Consider the following 22,177-nt stretch of genomic DNA (forward strand, 5'->3'; position numbering starts at 1 on the left):
ATGGGCCCGTCCCACGTCAGAGAGAAGTGTGGGGAGGGAATCTCACTGTGGAATTCTGTTTCCTTTACGGCTGCCAGAAGCACAGAATTAAATGTGACAAGTCGACCGGCATCATCGAAATGGTGATGGATCAGTTCACCGCGGAGAACGAGGGCACCTACACAGTGCAGCTGCATGATGGCAAAGCCAAGAGCCAGTCGTCCCTGGTGCTCATCGGAGACGGTAGGCGGGGTGCCCGGTCCTCCCCGGTGCTCATGGGAGACGGTAGGCGGGGTGCCCGGTCCTCCCCGGTGCTCATGGGAGACGGTAGGCGGGGTGCCCGGTCCTCCCCGGTGCTCAGGGGAGACGGTAGGTGGGGTGCCCGGTCCTCCCCGGTGCTCATGGGAGACGGTAGGCAGGTGCCTGGTCCTCCCCGGTGCTCATGGGAGACGGTAGGCGGGGTGCCCCCCCCCCCCCAGACGGTAGCCGGTGCCGGTCTCTGCAGGAAAGTGCTCAGCACAGTCTGCTGACCAGAGAGAAGCACACATGTCTCATGTCCTCTCTCCCCCTTGATGTTGAATTTAGCATTCAAGGCCATCCTGGAGGAGGCTGAATTCCAGAGGAAAGAGTTCCTCAGGAAACAAGGTAGGCATTGCGGCCTCGCCCACGAGAAGCCCACACGAAGGGCAAAGGTTTGAATGTTTGTTTACAGCAAACTGCACGATGCCCAGTGAGCAACACCGTCAGTGAGCCGGGACTCAGCTCCTTTCTCACCTCTAGACATCTGGGTACTTTTTGACTTGCCAACTAACTAGCTAACTAACTAGTCTTTTTTACACACGGCCGGGAGATATGTTTTCCACACGCGCATTTCCGGTAGGAGTTCTTCATGCCAGACTCTCCGTGAAAGGAAGACGCACCTGTCAGATAACGGAGGCTCCTGCTGCTGAACCAAGTTGTTCCCTCCACGCCAGGGCCGCTCGGGCTCCCTTGGCCGGCACAGTCCTCTGCAGTCTGGCCCGCCTGGGCCACCCCTCCGAGTCCAGGCTGGGCGTTCATGCCCACGTGCCCCGGGCTCCGCTGGCGCGCCCTGCCGAGCCTGTCGCTGTGCGTTGGTGACCTTGAGCTCCTGCGTCTTGTGCAGCTTCCATAACATGTCTCATGGGCTGAGCTCAGGACTTACCAGAGGGGCTTTAAGGGAACGACTTTACGACAGGGTGGTGAGGAGGGAAGGGGGCCCGTCTCACGTGTCCAGACGGAGTCCAGCATTTTGACAAAAAAGGGTGAGTTAGGGTCATTATTAGCCTTCGAAATGCAGAGGGGACAGCAGAAGCTATTCTAATGGCCAGGAATTTGTTGTTTTGCCTAAAATTGTGGGAATGTTTTAACTTATAAATGTTTTAAGTGTTTAACTGCAAACAGTACATTTAAAATATATTGTTTTTAAAAATGAATACCTTCTAGATACAAAGTAAAATGGATAAATTTTAGAATATGAGAAATAATGCAAAGGCTAATTTTTTTTTTTTTTTTTTTTTTATCCTCACCCGAGGACATTTTTCCATTTTTTGTTCAGGTAGAGTGGGAGGGAGAGAGAGGAACAGAGAGAGAGAGAGAGAAACATTGATGTGAAAGGGACACATCGAGTGGCTGCCACCCGCACAACCAACCAGGGCCAGGGACACACTGCAACCGAGGTACGCGCCCTTAGCGGGAACCGAACCCGGGTCTCTCAGGACCGCAGGCCGACACTCTAACCGCTGAGCCAAACCGGCCAGGGCCAAAGGCTAATTTTTTAAATGGGACTTTTATATGTAATTTATGTCTTTTGAAAAAATTAGAATATGGATTATAAAATATAACATCAAGACATTCTTTTTATTTCTGTTGTTTTTAGTTATTTTTATTTTTAATAGCAAAACATTTATTACACGCATTTCTACAGTAAGCACTTTCTGACTTTGTAGAATATTGAAAGAAGTCGATCCTCTCCAACCTGCCTGTGTTTCTGTGTGGAGTGGGCTGATGCTATTGTTACTAGTACACAGTTTCCTCCCACATTTATTTTAGATAAAAATGATGTTTTTAAAAAACCTAAATCTATGTTTGATTTCAAGATAATATGCATTTACAACATTTCTAGGTTGAGCTGCGTTTTTTCCACCTCACCTCTATTAATTCTCCTATTTTAAAGCTTCGATTCACTGTGCCATGGCCTTCGGTAGACCTGTGCCTGGAGAAAAGAAGTGTGATTTCTCCTTCTCTCTAAAGAGCAGGAGAGATGAGAGGTTGCAGGAGAGGTCAGGCAATGGTTCCCATGGGGAAATCCAGGTTCCAGTGGGGGTCAGTCTGCACACATGTGTTTCAGAGCCTGGAAACTAGTTCTCTCTGCTCATTCTAAACAGCTGTTTCCTCTGGCCAGAATGTACACAAATATACATGGACACACACATGCACACAAACACAGACACACATATACATATATACATAAAGCACCTACACACATGCACACACATACATATACATACACCCATATCCATGCACACACACATATATACAATGTAAGTATACACACACATACACACAAATATATGTATACACATATATGCACACACTTACATATGCATATATACACATATATAAAACAATACACACATGCACACAGTCATATACATATACACACACATATATGTATGTAAGTATACACATGCATGTGTTAATATATATAATATATATTATTCGTTTTTTACGTTTTTTAAACTTCTCCCCCTCCCCCCTCAGGCCCTCACTTTGCTGAGTATTTGCACTGGGACGTTACAGAAGAATGTGAAGTCCGACTTGTCTGTAAGGTGAGACCAGGTCTGAAACCAAGTGGTGGCCCCCATTCTTGTGAGCGTGGGGGGGCCTCAAGGGGGCCTCGGGGGCCTGGGGAGCCTCAGGGGGGCCTCAGGGGGATCTGGGGGGCCTCAGGGGTGTCTCAGGGGGCCTCAGGGGAGCACGGAGGCTGAGACAGTGCTGTAGGGTCAGGTGTGGGCGGGGACGGAGCGACTCTTGGGTCCTTGAACATTTTAGCCCTTAGACTTTCCATCTTGTCCTGGTCCTTCATGAACAGGTCACAGTGTCACGAAACAGATGCTTCGAGTGGGTAGTTTATACAGATATTTATGGAAGATTTCAGGAGGTGCATTTATGGGAAAGTGTGCTATGATGAAGTTTGGTAATTTCCATACTGTTTGTATGATTTCTTCAGCAAAGAAAGGTGTGTTGCAGGAATAAGATGCTTCCTAAGTTTAATGACTACTACATGCAAAACTCTGTGTTTGGGGGAGAACTCGAACGTAGAGGCCCTGCGCTGTGACTACCGCTGGGGAAGGCAGGAAAGACCAGCCAGGCCTGGCGTGTCCCCGCCGCTCACAGCCCAGGGGGTGAGAGAGGAGAGCAGACAGGCAGGTCCTCCACGCGTGGTTTCTGCGTGGGTCACCAGGCAGCAGGCTCCGGGGGTGCCCCAGCCCGGAGAAGCTGCGAGGAGAGTATGGGGTCTGGAAGCCAGGTCACAGGAGCACGGACAAAGCTGGCCACGGAGGGCAGCCCTGTGCAGCTCCTCGGGGGAGGAAGCGGGATTCCCATAAGTTCCGGCGTCGAAGGAGTTGCAGGCAGGGACGCAGACAGGCCTGTGCACACCCACGTGGATGGCAGCGGGCGTCATCACAGCCAAAGGGGAGCACCGTGCCCGTCGCTGGACGGTGGGTGGAAGGAACCTGGCGTAAACAAACCCTGAGCTATTTTTCAGCCCTAAAAGCAAGGGAATTCTGACGGCGGCTGCCCCACGGTGACCTTGGGGACACTGCCCTGTGAGGTGACAGGACAGCCCTGTGTGACCCCGCACACAGGAGGTCCGGAAGTAGCCAACTGATAGACGGGAGGTAGCTGGTGGTGCTGGACGGGGGGAGGCGAGGAGTTGCCCTTCGCTGGGACAGAGCTTCAGCTTGGGGAGGGGGACAGTGATGCACACATGGGGACCACAGCTAACAGGCTGTCGGGCCTGCTTGAGAGGTGCTGATGAGTAGGTGTGGAATGTCCCCCCACACACACACACCCACACGCGTGCGCAGTGACTAGTGAGGGACGGGTGTGCTGACTGACACTGTAGCCACCATTTCTCAGTATCTACGTGTATGGAGCAGTGTGCACCCTCTTACGCAGTGGTGTCAGTCATATCCCGACGGAAGGGACGGAAGGGTGGGGCTGCAGGTGGGAGCGGCCCCTGTCCGAGGGGTGAGCACGCATGGTCAGGACAGGGTGGGTGAGAGCACATGACACTGAGGAGCATGGACAGGTGTGTGCACAGGTGGTTGGTTCTCCTGTTGCCGGTGGAGAGAGGCGGGAGGCAGAGGCGTCCGGTGTGCCCGGAGCGGGTCCGGGCTGTGATCATCCCTGAGGCGACGGGAGGGGGAACTCATCGCTGAGAGCGGAAGGGCCCCTGGGGTCCGCTGCCCCGAGAAAACTGGCCGTGGCTCAGATACGTGTGTCCGCGGGGATTTCTCCAGGTGGCCCGGGGCCCTGGCGTGAGCTCTGGGATGGACCCGGCCCGAGCCGGGTCAGCTGCCCAGAGGCCGGGAGGGCAGGTGTCCTCAGTCGCTGGGGTTGTGTCTACTCCTAGTTGAGTTAGGAGCCTGGGGAGGGTTTGAATGAAGAGGGGCCGTCGGGAGATTGGAGACGAGAGCTGGACCAGGGCTGGTCACCCCTCGGCCTCTTCCCGGTGACTCTTAACTCGGACACGTCACCCTTCCCGCGTCCAGTGTCTGTGATGGGAACGAGAGATCCTGCGTCTGCATCTCGTCGTAGCGGTAACCGGGGCGAAGTTCTCGTGTTTCCCGTGCTCAGGCTTGTAGAGATTTCTTTCAAAAGCACCTAGATTTAAAGAAAATATCTGAGGTTAAATGCATGGGTGATGGGTTAGTCAGATGGCACAGGTTTCAGGTGAGCTGGGGGGGGGGGTCTAGCTCCAGGAGGGAGAAGCCAGGGGCCGCAGGGGAACCACGGGTTGTGCTGAGGACGGAGGGGCTGCTCGCTGCGTATGTGGGGACGGCAATTCCCGGTGACCGTTGTGCACAGAGGTCTCTCCAGGTGCTTGGACACGACGGCAGAGTCCGCCCTCGGCTGGTCCGCACTGAGAGAGCAGGCGGGTGACCCGGGCAGGGGGCGCCGGGGGAACGGAGCTCGCTTCACGCCACCGTGGCGCCATCTCGGCGCATAGCCCACTGGGAATAGCGATGATATTTGAGGCCCCTTCCCAAAGCGGTTCACAGATCTTTAAACACAGATACTGGAGAAACTGAACACACAGGGCTTGAGATTTGACCACTTTGCAATTGAACGCGCTTGTGCCCCTACCTTCCTGGGATTCCAGTTCTCACAGCACAGCACGTTGGAAGGCAGTCATTTACAAATTGTTTTTACAATTTGTAAAATGTAAAAGGGAGGGAGAGAGAGAGAAACATGGATGAGAGAGAACATTTGGCCGCCTCCTGCATGCCCCCCACTGGGGATCAGGCCCACAACCTGGGCATGTGCCCTGACGGGAATCGAATGGGCGACCTCTTGGTGCAGGGTCGACGCTCCACCACTGAGCCACACTGGCCGGGCCAGATAGTTATTTTTTAATTTACTGACGTGAAACCCACGGAGAAGAACTTACGTGAGGACATATTCTTATGAGGCCACAGAAAACCACTTCAAAGCCAACTTTGAGGGGAGACTTCAATCACTCAGGACAAAGTCTCCCGGGGAACTCGCGTGTGCCTGTCGTGTCTCAGGAGCGAGGGTGTCGTCCCCTGTTCTGGGTGTTGAGGTCCCCTCAGGGGCCCGTGCGTGGACAGAGGCAGCGAGAAAGGGCAGAGTTTGCAGAAGAGACAAGCGGATATTTAGGGCACGAGGCACCCCGCCAGCTCCAGGACAGACAGATCCGCCCCGGGCATTGGATCTGGAGCGCAGAGGTGAAGGCCGCTGGAGGTGTCTGTGTGCACGGAGAACAAGTCCCGAGTTGCCGTCAGGAGTGGTTGGGGGTGGCTCGCCCTGGACATGGCCTTGGGGGAGGCTTCGAAATGTTGGGCTAAGGGCGCCATCGGCTAGAATTGCTTGGTGACTGTCCATCCTACCGTTTGCTACCAACTCGGGTCTGACTTCAGAGGGCGGACCCGGCCTCCCGTGCCGAGGGGACGCTCCCTGCACGGACTCCACACATTCGTGGACTCGCTTCCCTGCACCAGGCTCTGCCGCGCTCGGGGCCGGTCAAGGCAAAGCTTCCCTGCCGTCTGGGGGTCACGTGCTCCCGTCGTCCGCACGGCACACAGCGACGCAGTCACCTGGAACGTGTGTTTTTATAAAAATATGTTTTCTTTATTGATCTTAGAGAGGGAGGAAGAGAGAGATGGAAACATCGATGAGAGAGAACATTGCTCAGACCCTCCTGCACGCCCCCCACTGGGGATCAGGCCCACAACCTGGGCACATGCCCTGACCGGGAATCGAACCGGCGACCTCCTGGTGCAGGGTGGGCGCTCACCCCTGAGCCACACGCCAGGCTTCTGTGTCCACTGCCTGGCGTCCACGTGGGGCGTGAGAGCACATCCTCAGTGCCCGGGCCCGGTGTGGTCAGTGCCCCCCGTGCAGGGGAAGCGATGTCTCCGGCCGCAGCACGGCGGGCAGGGCGGGGCGGGAGGTGCAGCCAGTGCAGCTGGGCTTCAGGTGTCGCCAACGTCAGAGACTTTAGGAGAAGGAAAACCCTCACCCCCACTGGGCTGATCTGGGTGCAGGTGTCTGTCCCTCTCTGTGGCTGCCCCACCGCCCGAGAAACAGGGTTACAGACCTCGGGGAACAGTTTACATTATTTAAACATTTAAAATGCATTGCTTATAACTTGATTTAATTATTTTTGAAATCCTTACCCGGGGAAATTTTCCCTTTCATCTTCAGACAGAGTGGGAGGGAGGGAGAGAGAGAGAGAGAAACATCGATGTGAGAGAGACACATAGACTGGCCGCCTCCAGCATGACCCCAACCAGGGCCGGGAATGAACCGCAACTGAGGTACCTGCCCTTGACCGGAGTCAAACCCTCGATTCTGGTCTGCGAGCTGACGCTCCAGCCGCTGACCACACGGGCCGGGCGGGACCTGTGTTTGTTCCTGACGTTCTGCACCCACCAGAGGGTCATCTGATTCCGTGGGCGTGCAGGGGGGACCCCTTCCCTGTGCCAGCACGAGGGCTGGTTCTTCCAGAGGTCGGGACTTAGAAATGTCTGCGCCGTGGTTAGGACTGGCCGCTTCCCATGAGCCTCTGTCCGAGAGTGTCCAGCAGAAAAATCGATTCTTTTTAAGGCCTGTGCTTTAAAATTGGAACAGACATTTTTCTTACCAGCCAGAGTGATTCACCGACTCAACGCAAGGTCTCTGCCTTGTAGGTCGCCAACACCAAGAAAGAAACGGTGTTCCGGTGGCTGAAGGACGACGCTCTGTACGAGACGGAGCAGTTGCCTGACCTGGAGAGGGGCGTCTGTGAGCTGCTCATACCGAAGGTGGGTGGCGGCACCGACGGGCGGCCCGGGAGCCAGCCCACGGGCTCTCAGAGGACGCGGGAACCTGCTTTGTCTCCTCGTTTGCATCTGGGTCTCGGTGGTTCACAGAGAAACTGTGTTAGCAGGTGTTACCCTCTATACTGTGATGGGGACTTTACCTGCACACGGAATGTGCTTTGTTCGTAGTTGTCAAAGAAGGACCACGGTGAATACAAGGCGACCTTGAAGGACGACAGAGGTCAAGACGTGTCTACCCTCGAGATAGCTGGCAAAGGTACAAGGAAACCTGTGTGTTCTGCTGAGAAGAAATCCGTTTTGTCCCCAGGACGAGCCATGTCCTCGGGGACCTTGGTCCGTGTCCGCGGCCGCCACACGCAGGTGTTTCAGCCACGGCAGGACGAGAACGTAGATGTGTACTTTGGTCGCATTCAAAGCCGCTTCGGTGTTTTATTTATTTATTTATTTTTATCCTCACCCGAGGACATTTTTCCATTTTTTGTTCAGATAGAGTGGGAGGGAGAGAGAGGGAGAGAGAGAGAAACATCGATGTGAAAGGGACACATCGAGTGGCTGCCACCCGCACGACCAACCAGGGCCGGGGACAAACTGCAACCGAAGTTCGTGCCCTTAGCGGGAACCGAACCCGGGTCTCTCTGGACCGCAGGCCGACGCTCTAACCGCTGGGCCAAACCGGCCAGGGCAAAGCTGCTTCAGTGTTTTAGAAAAATGTGTGATAGCCGTTTGGGTTTCTGCGAGATGTCATCTTGGTCCATCATCATACGCCAAGTTTTATCCTAATTCTAACGCTGGGATGATTGACGCGGTGACAAGTGGTCTAATTACACAGCTGGCTGTGTGTTGGGTGACACGTTCTTGTTCCTTGTTGAACAAGTGGACCGGGTGGAAGGATTTATCACACCTCAGCCTTTCGGGGACAGATATTCCCATTTTCCTGTTCCGTTTCCAAACGAACGTCCGAGTCCCCGTCGGTGTAACGGAACGCGAGGGCCTGCTCCCCGGCAGGACGCGGGGTAACGGCGTCTGCTTCCCTTTCAGTGTACGAGGACATCATTTTGGCAATGAGCAGAGTCTGCGGTGAGTGGACGCCTTCCAAGTTTCATTTTGGGGGTGAATGTCACTGTTTCCGGGCACGGGCGTCGCCCTGCCGGGAGCTAATGGGACGGGGCGCCCGTTCTGCGAGGGGGGCAGAGCAGCTCGAGGGTATCTGAGGGCCGCTGGGCATCATGGGGGCGTGTTTCACGAGCCGTGCTCATGCGGCACACGGCCCCGTGCGTGCGAACGTGCGTGTACCGCTCTGCACGTGCCATGCTGACCTGAATGGAGAAAGCGATGGAGGGGCCGTGGGGTGGAGGCGTCCCCTTGACGAGGGCTGACAGGACGTACGGGGGAGACCACGGAGTGTGCAGGACCTCAGAAGGGAGCACACGGAGTGTCCCGACGGCAGGGCGTGTCGCTGAGACTGCGCAGTGGGCCCTCGGCCGGTTCCCAGAAGGGCCGAGCTCTCACCACCGGACTCACGGCCAGAACGCGCGGTCTGCACTTGCAGCCACTGACCAGGAGTAAGGGGAGGGTTGCAACCAGCCTCTGCTCCGTGACGAGCTCCTCGGTGGCGTGTCACCACGCTGCTGTGCTGGCGGAATCCCAGTGTCTGTGTGAATTCCGAGTCTCCTCTGTGGCCGGCCTCTGGTCCCAGTTCAGAGCTCGAGTGGGCTCCGTGTCCGTGGTCCTGTCTCCCGACCTCCCACCCCTCCGTCTCCCGACCTCCCACCCCCCCGTCAGATGACTCCAAATCCTTCCTCCGAGCTCGGGGTTCTCGGTGCCCGGGTCTCTCTTTATGTCTGTGGCTTCTTTTGCCTTCTGTCCCTTATCCGCTTTTTACTGAATTGTCCTGTGTCTCCGCCCCCGCCCCCACCTCTTCCTGGGCTTTTCTGCTCCTTTGTCCAAGTTGCTGATTCTCTACCGTCCTGGGTTCTGGATCAACGAACACAGACTTACCGGGTCCAGCTCTGTCCACACGCTTTTCCCTCTTTGTAAGCTGAGCTGTAAAGGGCAGGTGCTGACTCTTCATTTTTTATTTTTTAATCCTCACCAGGGGATATTTTTCCATTGATTTTTCAGAGAGAGTGGGAGGCAGGGAGAGAGAGAGAGAGAAACATTGACGTGAGAGAGACACATCGACTGGTTGCCTCCCACAGGACCCCAACCAGGGCTGGGGATTTAACCAAAACCGAGGCACGTGCCCTTGGCCGGAATCAAACCGGTTGCTCTCTGGTCCACGGGCCGACGCTCTAACCGCTGAGCCACACCGGCCAGGGCTCTGTGTTTATTCTTCTCCTGAATGGTGTGTTCCCACAGTACTTGCAGTTCGTGAGTGAGTCCTGGCAAGTGGCCGAGGCAGGGACACACTGAGGGCCCGGGCTCACGCCGGCACGCACGGGGGTGGGAGGCGTCTGGGCGGGTGAGCGGGGACCTGGCTGGGCGCCTCCCCGCCGGCAGCGCCCGAGTGTCAGACCTGAGCGTGTGCCCTCTCCGCAGGTGCGTCCGCCTCCCCCCTGAAGGTGCTCTGCACCCCGGAAGGCATCAGGCTGCAGTGCTTCATGAAGTATTTCACCGAGGAAATGCGGGTGAACTGGTACCACAAGTGAGTCCCGCCGCCGCCCGGCCGAGCCCTGGGGGGGGCAGTGCACACTCTCGGACGCGGGGTCTGGAAGTGATGACGCGCTCTGGCTGGGGCAGGGGACAGTGGGGAGGATGGAGGGAGGAGGCAGATCCAGAAACGCCTGACGGGGTCAGAGAGCAGTTTCTTCAGTGTCTCGGTGTAGACGTGGTGGTTCTGCTGGCGACACGAGTCTCGGGGCCTCAGCTGAGCCCAGGATGACAGGTCAGGAGTCACCCCCAGTGTCCAGTCTGCTGCCCGCCCAGTAGCCTGCTTGGCCAGAAAGGACTAGAACAAGCCGACACTCAAAGCAAAGGAAGAAGGGGCCAGACGGAGCCCCTGTGAGGAGCGGGTTTTCGGAGTGTCTTGGCCACTGCCCAGCCTTCTCTGGGGGACGGGCACTGTGCAAACCCTGAGACGGTCACACTGGGACAACGCACGGCCAGTCCTGCTGCCCACCCTCAAGCTTACCCCCAACTCCCGTGAGAGTTCCATGTCACTGTGGGGGGACGAGGGGGGGTCCCCGTGACCCAGGGACACCTGCAGAGGGCAGCAGTTGAGATGGGAGTGGACGGAGAGGGACCTGCCACCCGCCAGTCTCTGCTCTAACCCGAGGACGCGGGGCCTTGTCAGCTGTTTCCAGTTGGACCCCACAGCAACTTCTCAGTCTCCTCCGTGAACCCCAGCCCAGGGGCCCACATCCTGCCTTTAGGTGGGCCACCTGCAGCCATGTCTCCTGAGCTGGGTGCTGGTGGCCAAGGCTAGACGCCCCTGCAGCCCTGCATGGACACCCACACGTGCCCATGGGGGGCTGGTGACATGGACAGACCCACGGGAGAGGGGCCCGGTCTTGGAGCTGACTGGTCAGCGGTGTCGTAGCAGATGAAGGTCACTAGGGGTCACCTGGGAGGTGGCACCGTCTCCAAGCTTTCTCTCTGCTCTGAATGAGCTGGGAGTGGGCAGAGGGGCCCAGCGCAGCTGCCCTTCGAGAGGTCAGCTGGCAGGTCGCCTAGGGAGGGCTGGGCCCCAGCATCAAGGGTGGATGGGAGACCAGCGGGGTTCGCCGCCGGGGATCCATGGTGTCTTCAGAGGAGAGAAACACGAGAGCTGGCTTGAATCTCAGGGCTTATTTACTTGTTTTTAACCTATTTTAGAGAGAGAGAAACATCAATGTGACAGAGAGACGTTGATCAGTTGCCTCCCATACGTGCCCTGACTGGGGACTGAACCCGCAACCCGGGCACATGCCCGGAACTGGGAATCGAACCTGCCACCTTGTGGGGTGTGAACAGCACCCAGCCACACCGGCCGTGGCTTTCAGTCCGGGAAACCTCACCCATGGAACTGAGTGGGAGGGGAGGTGCCGAGACACCTGCCATGTCCCCCCACACGTTTGTCCTCAGTCTGTCGCATTTGTGGGACCCGCTCCCATGGGGAAGTGCTGAGGGAGCTGGGGAAACCCCTTTGGACCCTTGGAGCGGCTTTCAAGCTACTGGGAGGTGCCCCCGCTGGGCTCCTGCCTTCTTAGGCTGAATGATATTCGGCCGCGCGATGGACCACCTGTTGCTCTCCATCCTTCCCCGGTGGGCAGTGCGATGTTTCAGTCTGTCGTCTGCTGTGATGCCGCCACACGGGAGGGCACACAGGTGCTGGCTGAGTCCCAGCGTTCAGCTCCTTCAGGTTTATACCCGGAAGTGCTACTACTAATTGTATAGCATGAAAACATTTTTTTGAGGAAAAGAATGCCACACCACATCGAGCATTTTAAAGTCCATTATGTGGCCCCCAGCGAGCGTATCCTAAATAACAGTGAAACTAAATATCATGTTCAACTTGGGAGGTTTTCAGATCTGAGCTAGTTACCCAGGCAGTGAACGAATGACCGATGCCCCGAAAGTCTGTGGCAGCAGAAGCAGTGTCCGGTTGGACGAGGCTCCCCGCCCACGCCAAGGCTCCTGCCCCACAGGCGTCTGGCGCAGCATTGAGATTCTGAATTCACATATGTTCCTGCTGGTTTTGTTTTCACAGAGATGCTAAGATCGCGTCCAGTGAGCATATGAGGATTGGGGGCAGCGAGGAGATGGCCTGGCTGCAGATCTGTGAGCCCACAGAGAAGGATAAAGGGAAATACACATTCGAGATTTTTGATGGCAAAGATAACCACCAGCGTTCCCTGGACCTGTCTGGTCAAGGTGAGAGGGTGGTCCCTCAGCATCTGAGGCCTGGCACTCAGACATCCATTCAGGGTGCTGGAAGGGAGAGGGTCTGGCTTCCTGGGCCTCGCTTGGAGACATTGTTTCTGAATGACCTTCACTTGGAGACATTGTTTCTGAATGACCTTCACTTGGAGACATTGTTTCTGAATGAACTTCACTTGGAGATATTGTTTCTGAATGTTCCTCACTTGGAGACATTGTTTCTGAATGTTCCTCACTTGGAGATATTGTTTCTGAATGTTCCTCACTTGGTGACTGTTTCTGAATGATCCTCACTTGGTGACTGTTTCTGAATGATCCTCACTTGGTGACTGTTTCTGAATGATCCTCACTTGGTGACTGTTTCTGAATGATCCTCACTTGGTGACTGTTTCCGAATGTTCCTCACTTGGTGACTGTTTCTGAATGTTCCTCACTTGGAGACATTGTTTCTGAATGTTCCTCACTTGGTGACTGTTTCCGAATGTTCCTCACTTGGTGACTGTTTCTGAATGATCCTCACTTGGTGACTGTTTCTGAATGATCCTCACTTGGTGACTGTTTCTGAATGAACTTCACTTGGAGACATTGTTTCCGAATGACCTTCACTTGGTGACTGTTTCTGAATGTTCCTCACTTGGTGACTGTTTCTGAATGATCCTCACTTGGTGACTGTTTCTGAATGAACTTCACTTGGAGACATTGTTTCCGAATGACCTTCACTTGGTGACTGTTTCCGAATGTTCCTCACTTGGTGACTGTTTCCTAATGTTCCTCACTTGGAGACATTGTTTCCGAATGACCTTCACTTGGTGACTGTTTCCCAATGTTCCTCACTTGGTGACTGTTTCCGAATGTTCCTCACTTGGTGACTGTTTCTGAATGATCAGTCTATTCTTTTGGCTGCTCTCAGTCCTCACTGGGCAGACGTGGCCGCAGAGGGTGTGAGCTAGTGAGTCAAAGCACGTTGAAACCATGGGTAACGCTGACATGTTTCCCCACAGCTTTCGACGAAGCGTTCGCAGAATTTCAGCAACTCAAGTAAGACTTGCATGTTGGTTATTTCTGCCGTCGAGGGTGGGGCGGGGAACACCTGGCCCACGGCCCGCGGGCGCCCATGAAACAATACGGCCACCATCACACACCTCACCAAGTTCACCTGACCATACACGGCAGGCTCATTTCTAAGTTGATAATTTTGCATGGCCCACGAATGATGTTGTAAATGCCCAGATGGCCCTGGGCAGACAAAAGGTTCCCCACCCCTGGGGGCTCCAGGTGTCTTGCAGTCATGTTGGCTGAGTGTGGGGACATCTCCGGATGCCTGGGTGGCCCCCAGCATGTCATTTCCTGGGAGCTGGGACGGAAATGGCAGCCCAGGCAGTTCTACCCGCCGAAGGGCAGGCATTTTCCCGAACTCTAATGGTCTCCAGTAACTCACTTTCGAGAGTCATGATGACTCTGGGTTGCTTTAATGATGGATTAAAGTGATGGATTTCTGAAACAGTTATAATTATGGCAACACACCTCAAAGAGCAGTTTCTCAAAAAGGGATACATTTAGGTCTATTTAAGGCTTTATTTTTAAAGAGCATTTTTAGTTTCACAGCCAACTTGAGGTAAAAGCCCAGAGATTTCACATGTAATCCCTGCCCCCACCTGCAGAGCCCCCCCAGCAACACCCCACCAGCTGGACATTGTCACAGCTGACGACCCTGCACAGACACGTCATCGTCACCCAGGCCCACAGGCCGCAGTGGGTCACTCAGTGCTGTGCGTCCTGTGGGCTTGGACGGATGTGTGATGACGTGTCCACCCTCACCACAGCACCACACAGAGCGGGTTCCCTGCCCGGAACCTCTGGGCTCCCCTGCTCATCCCCCCCAACCCCACAGCAGCCACAGATCCGTCCCTGTCCCCCCAGCTCTGTCTCCCCCAGGGTGTCACAAGTTGGGGTCACAGTGGGCAGCCTTCCAGAACAGCTCCCGTCACTCAGCCACACGCACTTCAGGTCCCTCCACGACTTTCCTGGCTGGAGAGCTCATGTCTTAGTGCTGACGACGTCCCATTGTCCAGGGCAGACTTTGAAAAAATAACTTGGGATTTTTAAGTGTGTGTCTGAATTTTAGAGCATCCAAAACGCAACAGCCATTGACCCCGCACTAGGCTATTCAATAAGTATCTGTTAACTGGGTGAATGGGTGGCTAAGATAAATTAGAAACCAAGAAACAACTAAAAAATAAAAGATAAAAAACTACAGCTCTCCAGGGCAATCTGGTGAATTTAGTGAAAAAAATACATCTCTTAACTCTGAGTCTCAAGCAAACTCTTCTGGGGTTTCAGCAGCTGAAAGACAGGGCGTCCCCCTGTCACGGGCGGTGGGGACATCAGGGAAATGCAGAGATGTCCCTGGGAGCCCGGCCTGTGCCCCCCCCCCGAGTTCCCCTCCCCGAGCAGGTTCTGTGTCCATGGTGGTTTCTCACATTTCTCTTTCTGCCCCCTCCCCCCAGGGCTGCTGCTTTTGCCGAGAAGAGTAAGTACACAGTGGGTGGGAAGAGCACTGTTGACTTGGGGGGGGCAGAGGGCCCTGCTCTGGAGCCCCAGGTTTGTGCTGGATGGCAGACAGCAGGGTTTCTGACTACTGAGCACCATCCTCACTCCCTGCAGAGCCCCCGCCACCTGTCCCTCCTGCCCCCGCCCACCGTTCTGTGTTGTTGTAGCAGGTGAGATGGTTGGTCAGGTGCAGCCACAGGAGGACGCACGGCCTTTGCCGGGCTTTCCCGAGGAGAGGAGGGGGACAGGGAGCCCCTGGCTGCACTGAGTCCTCCTGGGGCGGTGGCTCTGGGCGTGGTCCCCGGTTGCCCAGCACCTGGCTGGCGTCTCACCTGCTGGGTGCAGGAAGCTGCAGGAGGCTGGCTCTGGAGGGCGGCTGGCAGGTCCGGGTGTCCCAGGAGAGCTCCTGGCTGGGAGGGGCGGTCTCTCTCCAGCAGGGGCTTTTGAAGAAGTCAAACATCATAACACACGGGAAATGAAGATAGGATCTGTATGCTGCCACCCGCACAGTCCTGCCCCCCAGACCCCTTTCCCTGCCTGGGCCTGTGGAGCCTGCGATGCACCCTCTCTGCCCTCAAAGCCCGGTTCAGACCCCAAGTTGCCCCAAAGCCCTGCTCACCCCCCACATTGCCCAGGAGCCCCACTCACACCCCACAACCCCCCAGAGCCCCGCTCACACCCCGCGATCCCCCAGAGCCCCGCTCACACCCCGCGATCCCCCAGAGCCCCGCTCACACCCCGCGATCCCCCAGAGCCCCGCTCACACCCCGCGACCCCCCAGAGCCCCGCTCACACCCCACGACCCCCCAGAGCCCCGCTCACACCCCACGACCCCCCAGAGTCCCGCTCACGCCCACGTCCCCCGAGCCTCTCGGCCTTCCCCGTGCCCCGTCCGCTGATCTGCACAGCACCCAGAGCTCAGTGGGGCTGGAGGAGGGGGGCCGGGTACGGACCCTCACCTGGGTTCCCTTCGTGTTTCAGATCGCGGCAAGGTGATCGGCGGCTTACCCGACGTGGTGACCATCATGGAAGGCAAGGTGAGGACAGACAGCAGGACACTGGGGGATGGGCTCAGCCCCTCGGAGGGCTGCCCAGGAGCCCGGCAGGGGGTGTGCGTCACCAAGCCTCCGACTGGGGCTCCCCACTCACGCCCTGTGTCCCCACTGCCTCTGGTCACTCTTGTGTTTAATATCTGAGTCCACAAACAACACCTTCACGACCCCGGGCACAGCCGCCTGACCCTGACCTGCAGGCAGGCGTGTGGGGGCGGCTGGCCCTGTGCCTGGTGTCCACCAGGTGCTGATGCCCCTGGCCCCAGGGCTGGTATAACCACAAGGATTGGGGGCCACACTCGCACCCACAGGACGCACCTGTGCTGTGTGAAGGTGGGAGCCACCCCTTCAAGTGTGAAATGGAAAAGAAATTTGTCGCAGCCTCCAGGCTGTTAACTGTCCCCCGTCCGTGGACTTGCTGAGGTGGCCTTGCCTGTCCGGTGCTCCGGGCGTTCGAGCTCAGTGTCGGGCAGAGTGGACAGAACTTCATTAGGTCAACATGCTGGTTCGTGAGCCTGTAGCAGCTCAGGGAGCCCAGAGCTGAGGCGGACACCGGGGTCCGACAGGGTCGCAGGGGAGAAGGTCGCGGTGTTCTGACCTGGTGCAGGCTCACGGTGGCGGCACTGCCCGTGGGCTGCGTGGACCTGCCGTGTGGCAGCCGTTCTCCGGATTCGCAGAGGGTCCGCGAGTCCGCATGTAAAGGACACTGGAAACGTGTACAAACCTCTGCTGTAAAACGTGATTGTTTCTCTGCCTCAGATTCTTGGATTGGCTCAGGCCGGGACGGGAGCTGGGGTGAAGAGGGAAATCACCCCCAATTTTCTCACGAGTGGCTGCATGAAAGGGGCTCGTTTGCGTCCAGCTCTTTTGGGGTCAGTCAAAGCCATGTAGAGGAATCTGACCTCTGTCTTTCTGTCTCTCCGCCCTCCCTGCCCGCCCCCCGGGAAGACCTTGAACCTGACCTGCACGGTGTTCGGGAACCCCGACCCCGAGGTCGTGTGGTTCAAGAACGACAAGGACATCGAGCTGAACGAGCACTTCTCCGCGAAGGTGGAACAGGCCAAGTACGTCAGCATGAGCATCAAGGGCGTGACCGCCGAGGACTCGGGCAAGTACAGCATCAACGTGAAGAACAAGTACGGCGGGGAGAAGATCGACGTCACGGTCAGCGTGTACAAGCACGGGGAGGAGATCCCCGACGTGCCGCCGCCCCAGCAGGCCACCCCGAAGCTGATCCCCGCCTCCAGCTCCAGCCCCGCCCAGTGAAGACGGGCACCGGAGTCCCTGCGGTGTGCTGTGCCCAGTGCGTGGGGCGGCTGCGTGACGCCGCGTGTGGCCCCACGGGGATCCTACCTATGCTTTTAACACTGCATTTGTCCAGTATTAGTTCAGGTCCATCTGAGCAGAAAGCCAAGGCCTCTGTCCTGTCCACACCTGGGCCCTCGGTGCTGACAAGGGGCAGCTGGCGGGAGCCTTCTGAGCCCGTGCTACCTGCTCACTCTGTTTTCTCTTGCTCCTGACTAATAAAACTTTGAGAGGCAACTTGCTGTGTTTCTGTGCACCACGCCGTACCTAGTGCCGTTCACTTCCTCGCCCCTTGTACAGTTATGAGCAGCGTCCCCTCCGAGCGCCTGCGGGAGGTCCCTCCACAGCTTGACCCCTCAGGGCTTCGAGACAAGGTGAGGGACCCTGGCCACGAGAGGCACCCACAAAACGACAACCCCTGGGAAGGTGGGCACCTGTGCTGACTGAGAGACACGGGGTGGTTCTCACATTGCGGATCCGTAAGTTTCCGTGGAGGAAAATAAAATGTGTAAGTGGTCGTGTTCTTTCTTCTTTTTTTAAATCATTTTTTTTTTTCAAGTATAGCCAAATACAATGCTACCTTAGTTTCAGGTGTATGCCCCAGAGATTAGGCGTTGTACAGCTTACCAATACATCTCGTACCTGTCGGATACCACACGTGCCTATTAGAATATTATTGCTATGTTCCCTCTGCTATACTTTGTATCCTGTGACTAGTCTGTAACAACCGATTAGAACTTCTCAGTCTCTTCCCCTTCTTCACCCATTGGGCCACCGTCAAAACGTTCTCTGTATCTATGAGTCTGTTTCTGTTCTGCTTGCTTGTTCATTTTGTATTTTAGATTCAATTGTTGATAGATATGTCTTTATTGCCATTTTATTGTTCATATATTTTTATCTTAGTTTTTTTCTTCAAGAAGATCCTCTAACATTTCAGTAATGCTGGTTTGGTGGTGATGAACTCCTTTAGCTTTTTCTTGTCTGGGAAACTCTTTGTACGTCCATCGATTCTAAATGACAGCTTTTCAGGATAGAGAAATCTTGGTTGTAGGTTCTTGCTTTTCACCACCTTGAATATTTCTTCGTGCGGGTGGCAGCCACTCGATGTGTCCCTTCATGTTGATGTTTCTCTCTCTCTCTCCCTCCTGCTCTATCTGAACAAAAAATGGAAAAATGTCCTTGGGTGAGGATTAAAAAAAAAAAATTAAGAGAGAAATCAGCTGACAGTCTTATGGGACAGTCTAGTGGGCCTCTTGGGGTTCATCTTGTTTGGGACTCTCTGTGCCTCCTGGACTTGTATGTCCGTTTCCTTCACCATGTTAGGGAAGTTTTCTGTCATTATTTTTTTCAAATAGGTTTTCAATTTCTTGTTCTCTTCTCCTCCTGGCACCCCCATGATGCGAATGTTGGCACGCTTGAAGATGTCCCACAGGCTCCTGACACTTTCTTTCTTTTTTTTTTTTTGCTTCCTTATATTCCAAATGACTGATTTGACTCTCAGCTTTATCTTCTCTACCGTTGATCCCCTGTACATTGTTCTTCACTTCAGTGAGTGTCTCCTTCATTTCCGACTGGTCCTTTCTATGCTCTTGAGGCCTCGCTACGTTCCTTGATGTTCTCGCTAAGTTCCTTGAGCATCTTTAGAACCGATATTTTGAATTCTGCATCTGTTCGATGGCTTGTCTCCATTTTGTTTAGTTCTTTTCTTGGAGTTTTGTTCTGTTCTTTCATGTGGAACATGTTTCTTTGTCTCTGCTTTTTGACTGCTTCCCTGTGTTTATTTCCATGGATCAGGCAGGGCTGCTGCGTCTCCTGGGTCCGGTAGGGTGGCTACTGTGGCAGGCGTCCTGTAGGGTCCAGCGGCACAGCCTCCCTGACCACCCCAGCCAGACACTCTAGGTGCACCCCTCCACTGTAGCTGAGCCTTTATCGATGTTGGCATGCCAATGGGAGGGATTTACGCTCAGCCAATCAGATGCAAGGATGGCTGTGACCACCGACCTCTGACCACCTTGGAGGATCAGCAGAGCAGGACTTACGTTTGTGGGTCTCTGGTGCCCATTGAGTCTGCCCCATGGGTGTGTTGCCTGGGGAGGTGGTATTGATGCTTCAATGTGGTCTGAAGCTGTTCACTGGGCTCGCTGGCTCTGGGGACTCCCAGGAGGTGTAGGCCAAGGTTAGCTACCCCTGTGTTCTGCCCAGGGCCGCCTGGCATGAGCTACAGAGTGATCTACAGAGGGCTGCTGCCTGTGCCGGGGTCCGAGGTGCCCAGGTGAGGCCACGCGATGGGCCGAGGCTGCTGCCTGTGCCGGGGTCCGAGGTGCCCAGGTGAGGCCACGCGATGCGCCGAGGCTGCTGCCTGTGCCGGGGTCCGAGGTGCCCAGGTGAGGCCACGCGATGCGCCGAGGCTGCTGTCTGTGCCAGGGTCCGAGGTGCCCAGGTGAGGCCACGCGATGGGCCGAGGCTGCTGCCTGTGCCGGGGTCCGAGGTGCCCAGGTGAGGCCACGCGATGCGCCGAGGCTGCTGCCTGTGCCGGGGTCCGAGGTGCCCAGGTGAGGCCACGCGATGCGCCGAGGCTGCTGCCTGTGCCAGGCCTGGGGCCTCTTCGCAGGAAGCCCAGGGCTGAGGTCAGACGCTGCCCGTCTGAGAGCTTCTGGGGAAATCTGACCTGATCCAGGCGTTTGTGCGGAGAAGCCGCAGGAGGCAGGTTGGGTGGGCCTGCCAGCTGGGCGGGGTCTCAGGGAAGCACCAGGTGGGGCGACGGGCATGGGCCAGGTTGATGGAGCCGCAGACGTGGAACCGCCGGCTGGTCAGGGTGGGGCGAGCGCAGCGAAGGAGCCGCGGCCTCAGCCAGCCCCTCTGTCTGGGGAAAGCGCCCCAGCTCTTGCCCTGACGCCAAATAATTCGGCTCCTCCCACATGTCCCTGTAGTGCTCTGAGCTGCTGCCCCAGCACCGGGGCCAGAGGGAGAGTCCAGGGACGTCCACGCTCGGGCCCTTCAAGGGGAATCCTGGGCTCCAGCAGCCGCGGCTCATGCGGCCACAGTCCCCGCTGGTTGTCACTGCCCAGCATCACGAGGACTCCTCGTCCTGGCCGACACCCGGGCTGGGGCCTGGTGTGGGGCTGGGCCCCCTGACTCCTCGGGGTATCTCTGTCGCTGAGATACCCTCTAGACTTTCCTCTGGCTCAGGTGGGTGTGGGCGCAACCGCTTCCTGGTCTCTGCCCGTCTCCACGTGGCTTCTCCTGTAAATGCTCAGTCGTAAGACGGGAGACATCTGTTCAGCTCGATGTCCGGTGGTCCTGAAGGACGATGCTGTTGTTCAGCTGAGCTTCGTGCAAGGAGGCGGCGCCTGCGTGTACCGACACTGCCGTCGTGGCCGGAGTAGAGGCTGTGTTCTTCTTACCCTGAGGAGGAACTTGAACAAGACAGAGACACACATCCGGGGTGACCCCTGCGGTGGCCACGGAGGAAGAGGGGAAACTCGAAGGCTCCTGGAGAAATAAAACTGCGTGGGGTCGGCACACCCTTTGCCTCAATGTTCTCCTCCTCCTCCTTTCAAAAAGAGGCCGAGATTCCTCCGGCACAGAGCTCCGATCTCAACATTTCAGGTTTATATTAGACGCGTTGCTATAGAAGAAGCTTGGATAGTTCAGAACAGCGATTTTCAACGTTATTTATCTCAGGGCACATAAACTCATTACTAACATTCTGCATCACACTGAAAAATATATTTTTTTGCCCATCTGACAAAAAACATCCGTATAATTTTGAATCGGTCACATCACACGGCTATTGTTGTGTTGGCTGTTGTGATTTTTTTTTTTTATTTGACGTCTAAGGGGAAAGAGGTCAGTGCCCCATCTGAACAGTCAGGTGCAGCTGTTTTACCACGTCTGTCAGGGCACTGGTTGAAAATTGCTGAGTTAGAATATTTTCTCTGTGTCGTTCAAGCCAATTCCAACTGTGTGATATTGTGTTATATTTTCCTAAGGTAACAAAAGAAACCCTGACGTTTAAATACATCCCTAAAAATACATGCAGCGAGGCAGGTTCAGGGAGGTAAGAAGTGTCAGCAAGAATCTAAACATGAGTCGCGCCCTCTGCGGTGGGCCAAGGCCGGCCAATCGCTGCCTCTGCCCAGGGCACCCGGCTTCAGGTCACGAGCGGGGAGGCTGGGGTGCCCTTCACCTGACCTTCATGTAGTTCAACAGGGCTCCCTCATTCTTCAGTCTGAGGAGTCATCCTGTTTAGCAGTTGGTTCACGGGAAAGAAGGAAGTGGCTTTGCAGTCCTTCGAGGCGTATCGCATTTCAGTAGATTTTAGTTTTCCAAGCAGTTTAAGTTGTTTTCACAGCAAAACGGAGAGGGAGGTGCAGAAATTTCCCAGGTACATCCTGTCCCCCCCGTGCACCAACACCCCCACCCGACGCGACATTTGTCACAGCTGATGCACCTGCACGGTCACGTCAGGACCACCAGAGTCCACAGGTAACGTTAGGGCCGCTCCTGGTGGTGACATTCTCTGGGTGCACCGGGCCCGTGCACCTCTAGGTGGTGCTCTGAGAACAGGAACTGAGCTTGGCCGAGGCCACAGGGATCCCTCTCCAGGATGCAAACACCTCCCTCAGGGATTATTAAAGACATTGCACCCACCCCGGTGACAAGGACATGCCCGGCCAGTGACTGTTCCAGGAAGCAACAACTAACGTTGAGGGCAGAATGTGGTCCCTAAATCTTCCTGGGATACACATTGGAAGGAATAAAACATACCTTGTGAGATATTACAGGGCTCTTACGACGCTGGCGAAGTCATAAAGTTATGTGATCTATGTGTACGCAGAG

The 22,177-nt window shown here is 55.8% G+C and overlaps 1 protein-coding gene across 1 annotated transcript in view; it reads left to right on the plus strand.

Annotated features, from left to right (window-relative positions):
- Positions 1-17,422, plus strand: part of MYOM2 (myomesin 2) — a 65,124-nt gene extending 47,702 nt beyond the window's left edge. Inside the window, exons 26-37 of the mRNA XM_036250382.1 lie at positions 78-222; positions 565-624; positions 2,761-2,828; positions 7,440-7,553; positions 7,740-7,827; positions 8,610-8,648; positions 10,110-10,215; positions 12,259-12,422; positions 13,430-13,466; positions 14,936-14,958; positions 15,960-16,015; positions 16,979-17,422. Coding sequence (XP_036106275.1) covers positions 78-222; positions 565-624; positions 2,761-2,828; positions 7,440-7,553; positions 7,740-7,827; positions 8,610-8,648; positions 10,110-10,215; positions 12,259-12,422; positions 13,430-13,466; positions 14,936-14,958; positions 15,960-16,015; positions 16,979-17,296 — 1,218 coding nt within the window. The 3' untranslated portion in view covers positions 17,297-17,422. The remainder of the gene's footprint in view (positions 1-77; positions 223-564; positions 625-2,760; positions 2,829-7,439; positions 7,554-7,739; positions 7,828-8,609; positions 8,649-10,109; positions 10,216-12,258; positions 12,423-13,429; positions 13,467-14,935; positions 14,959-15,959; positions 16,016-16,978) is intronic.
- Positions 17,423-22,177: the final 4,755 nt, after the last annotated feature.

Source organism: Molossus molossus, unplaced genomic scaffold (assembly GCF_014108415.1).
Source record: "Molossus molossus isolate mMolMol1 unplaced genomic scaffold, mMolMol1.p scaffold_m16_p_9, whole genome shotgun sequence".
NCBI lineage: Eukaryota > Metazoa > Chordata > Mammalia > Chiroptera > Molossidae > Molossus > Molossus molossus.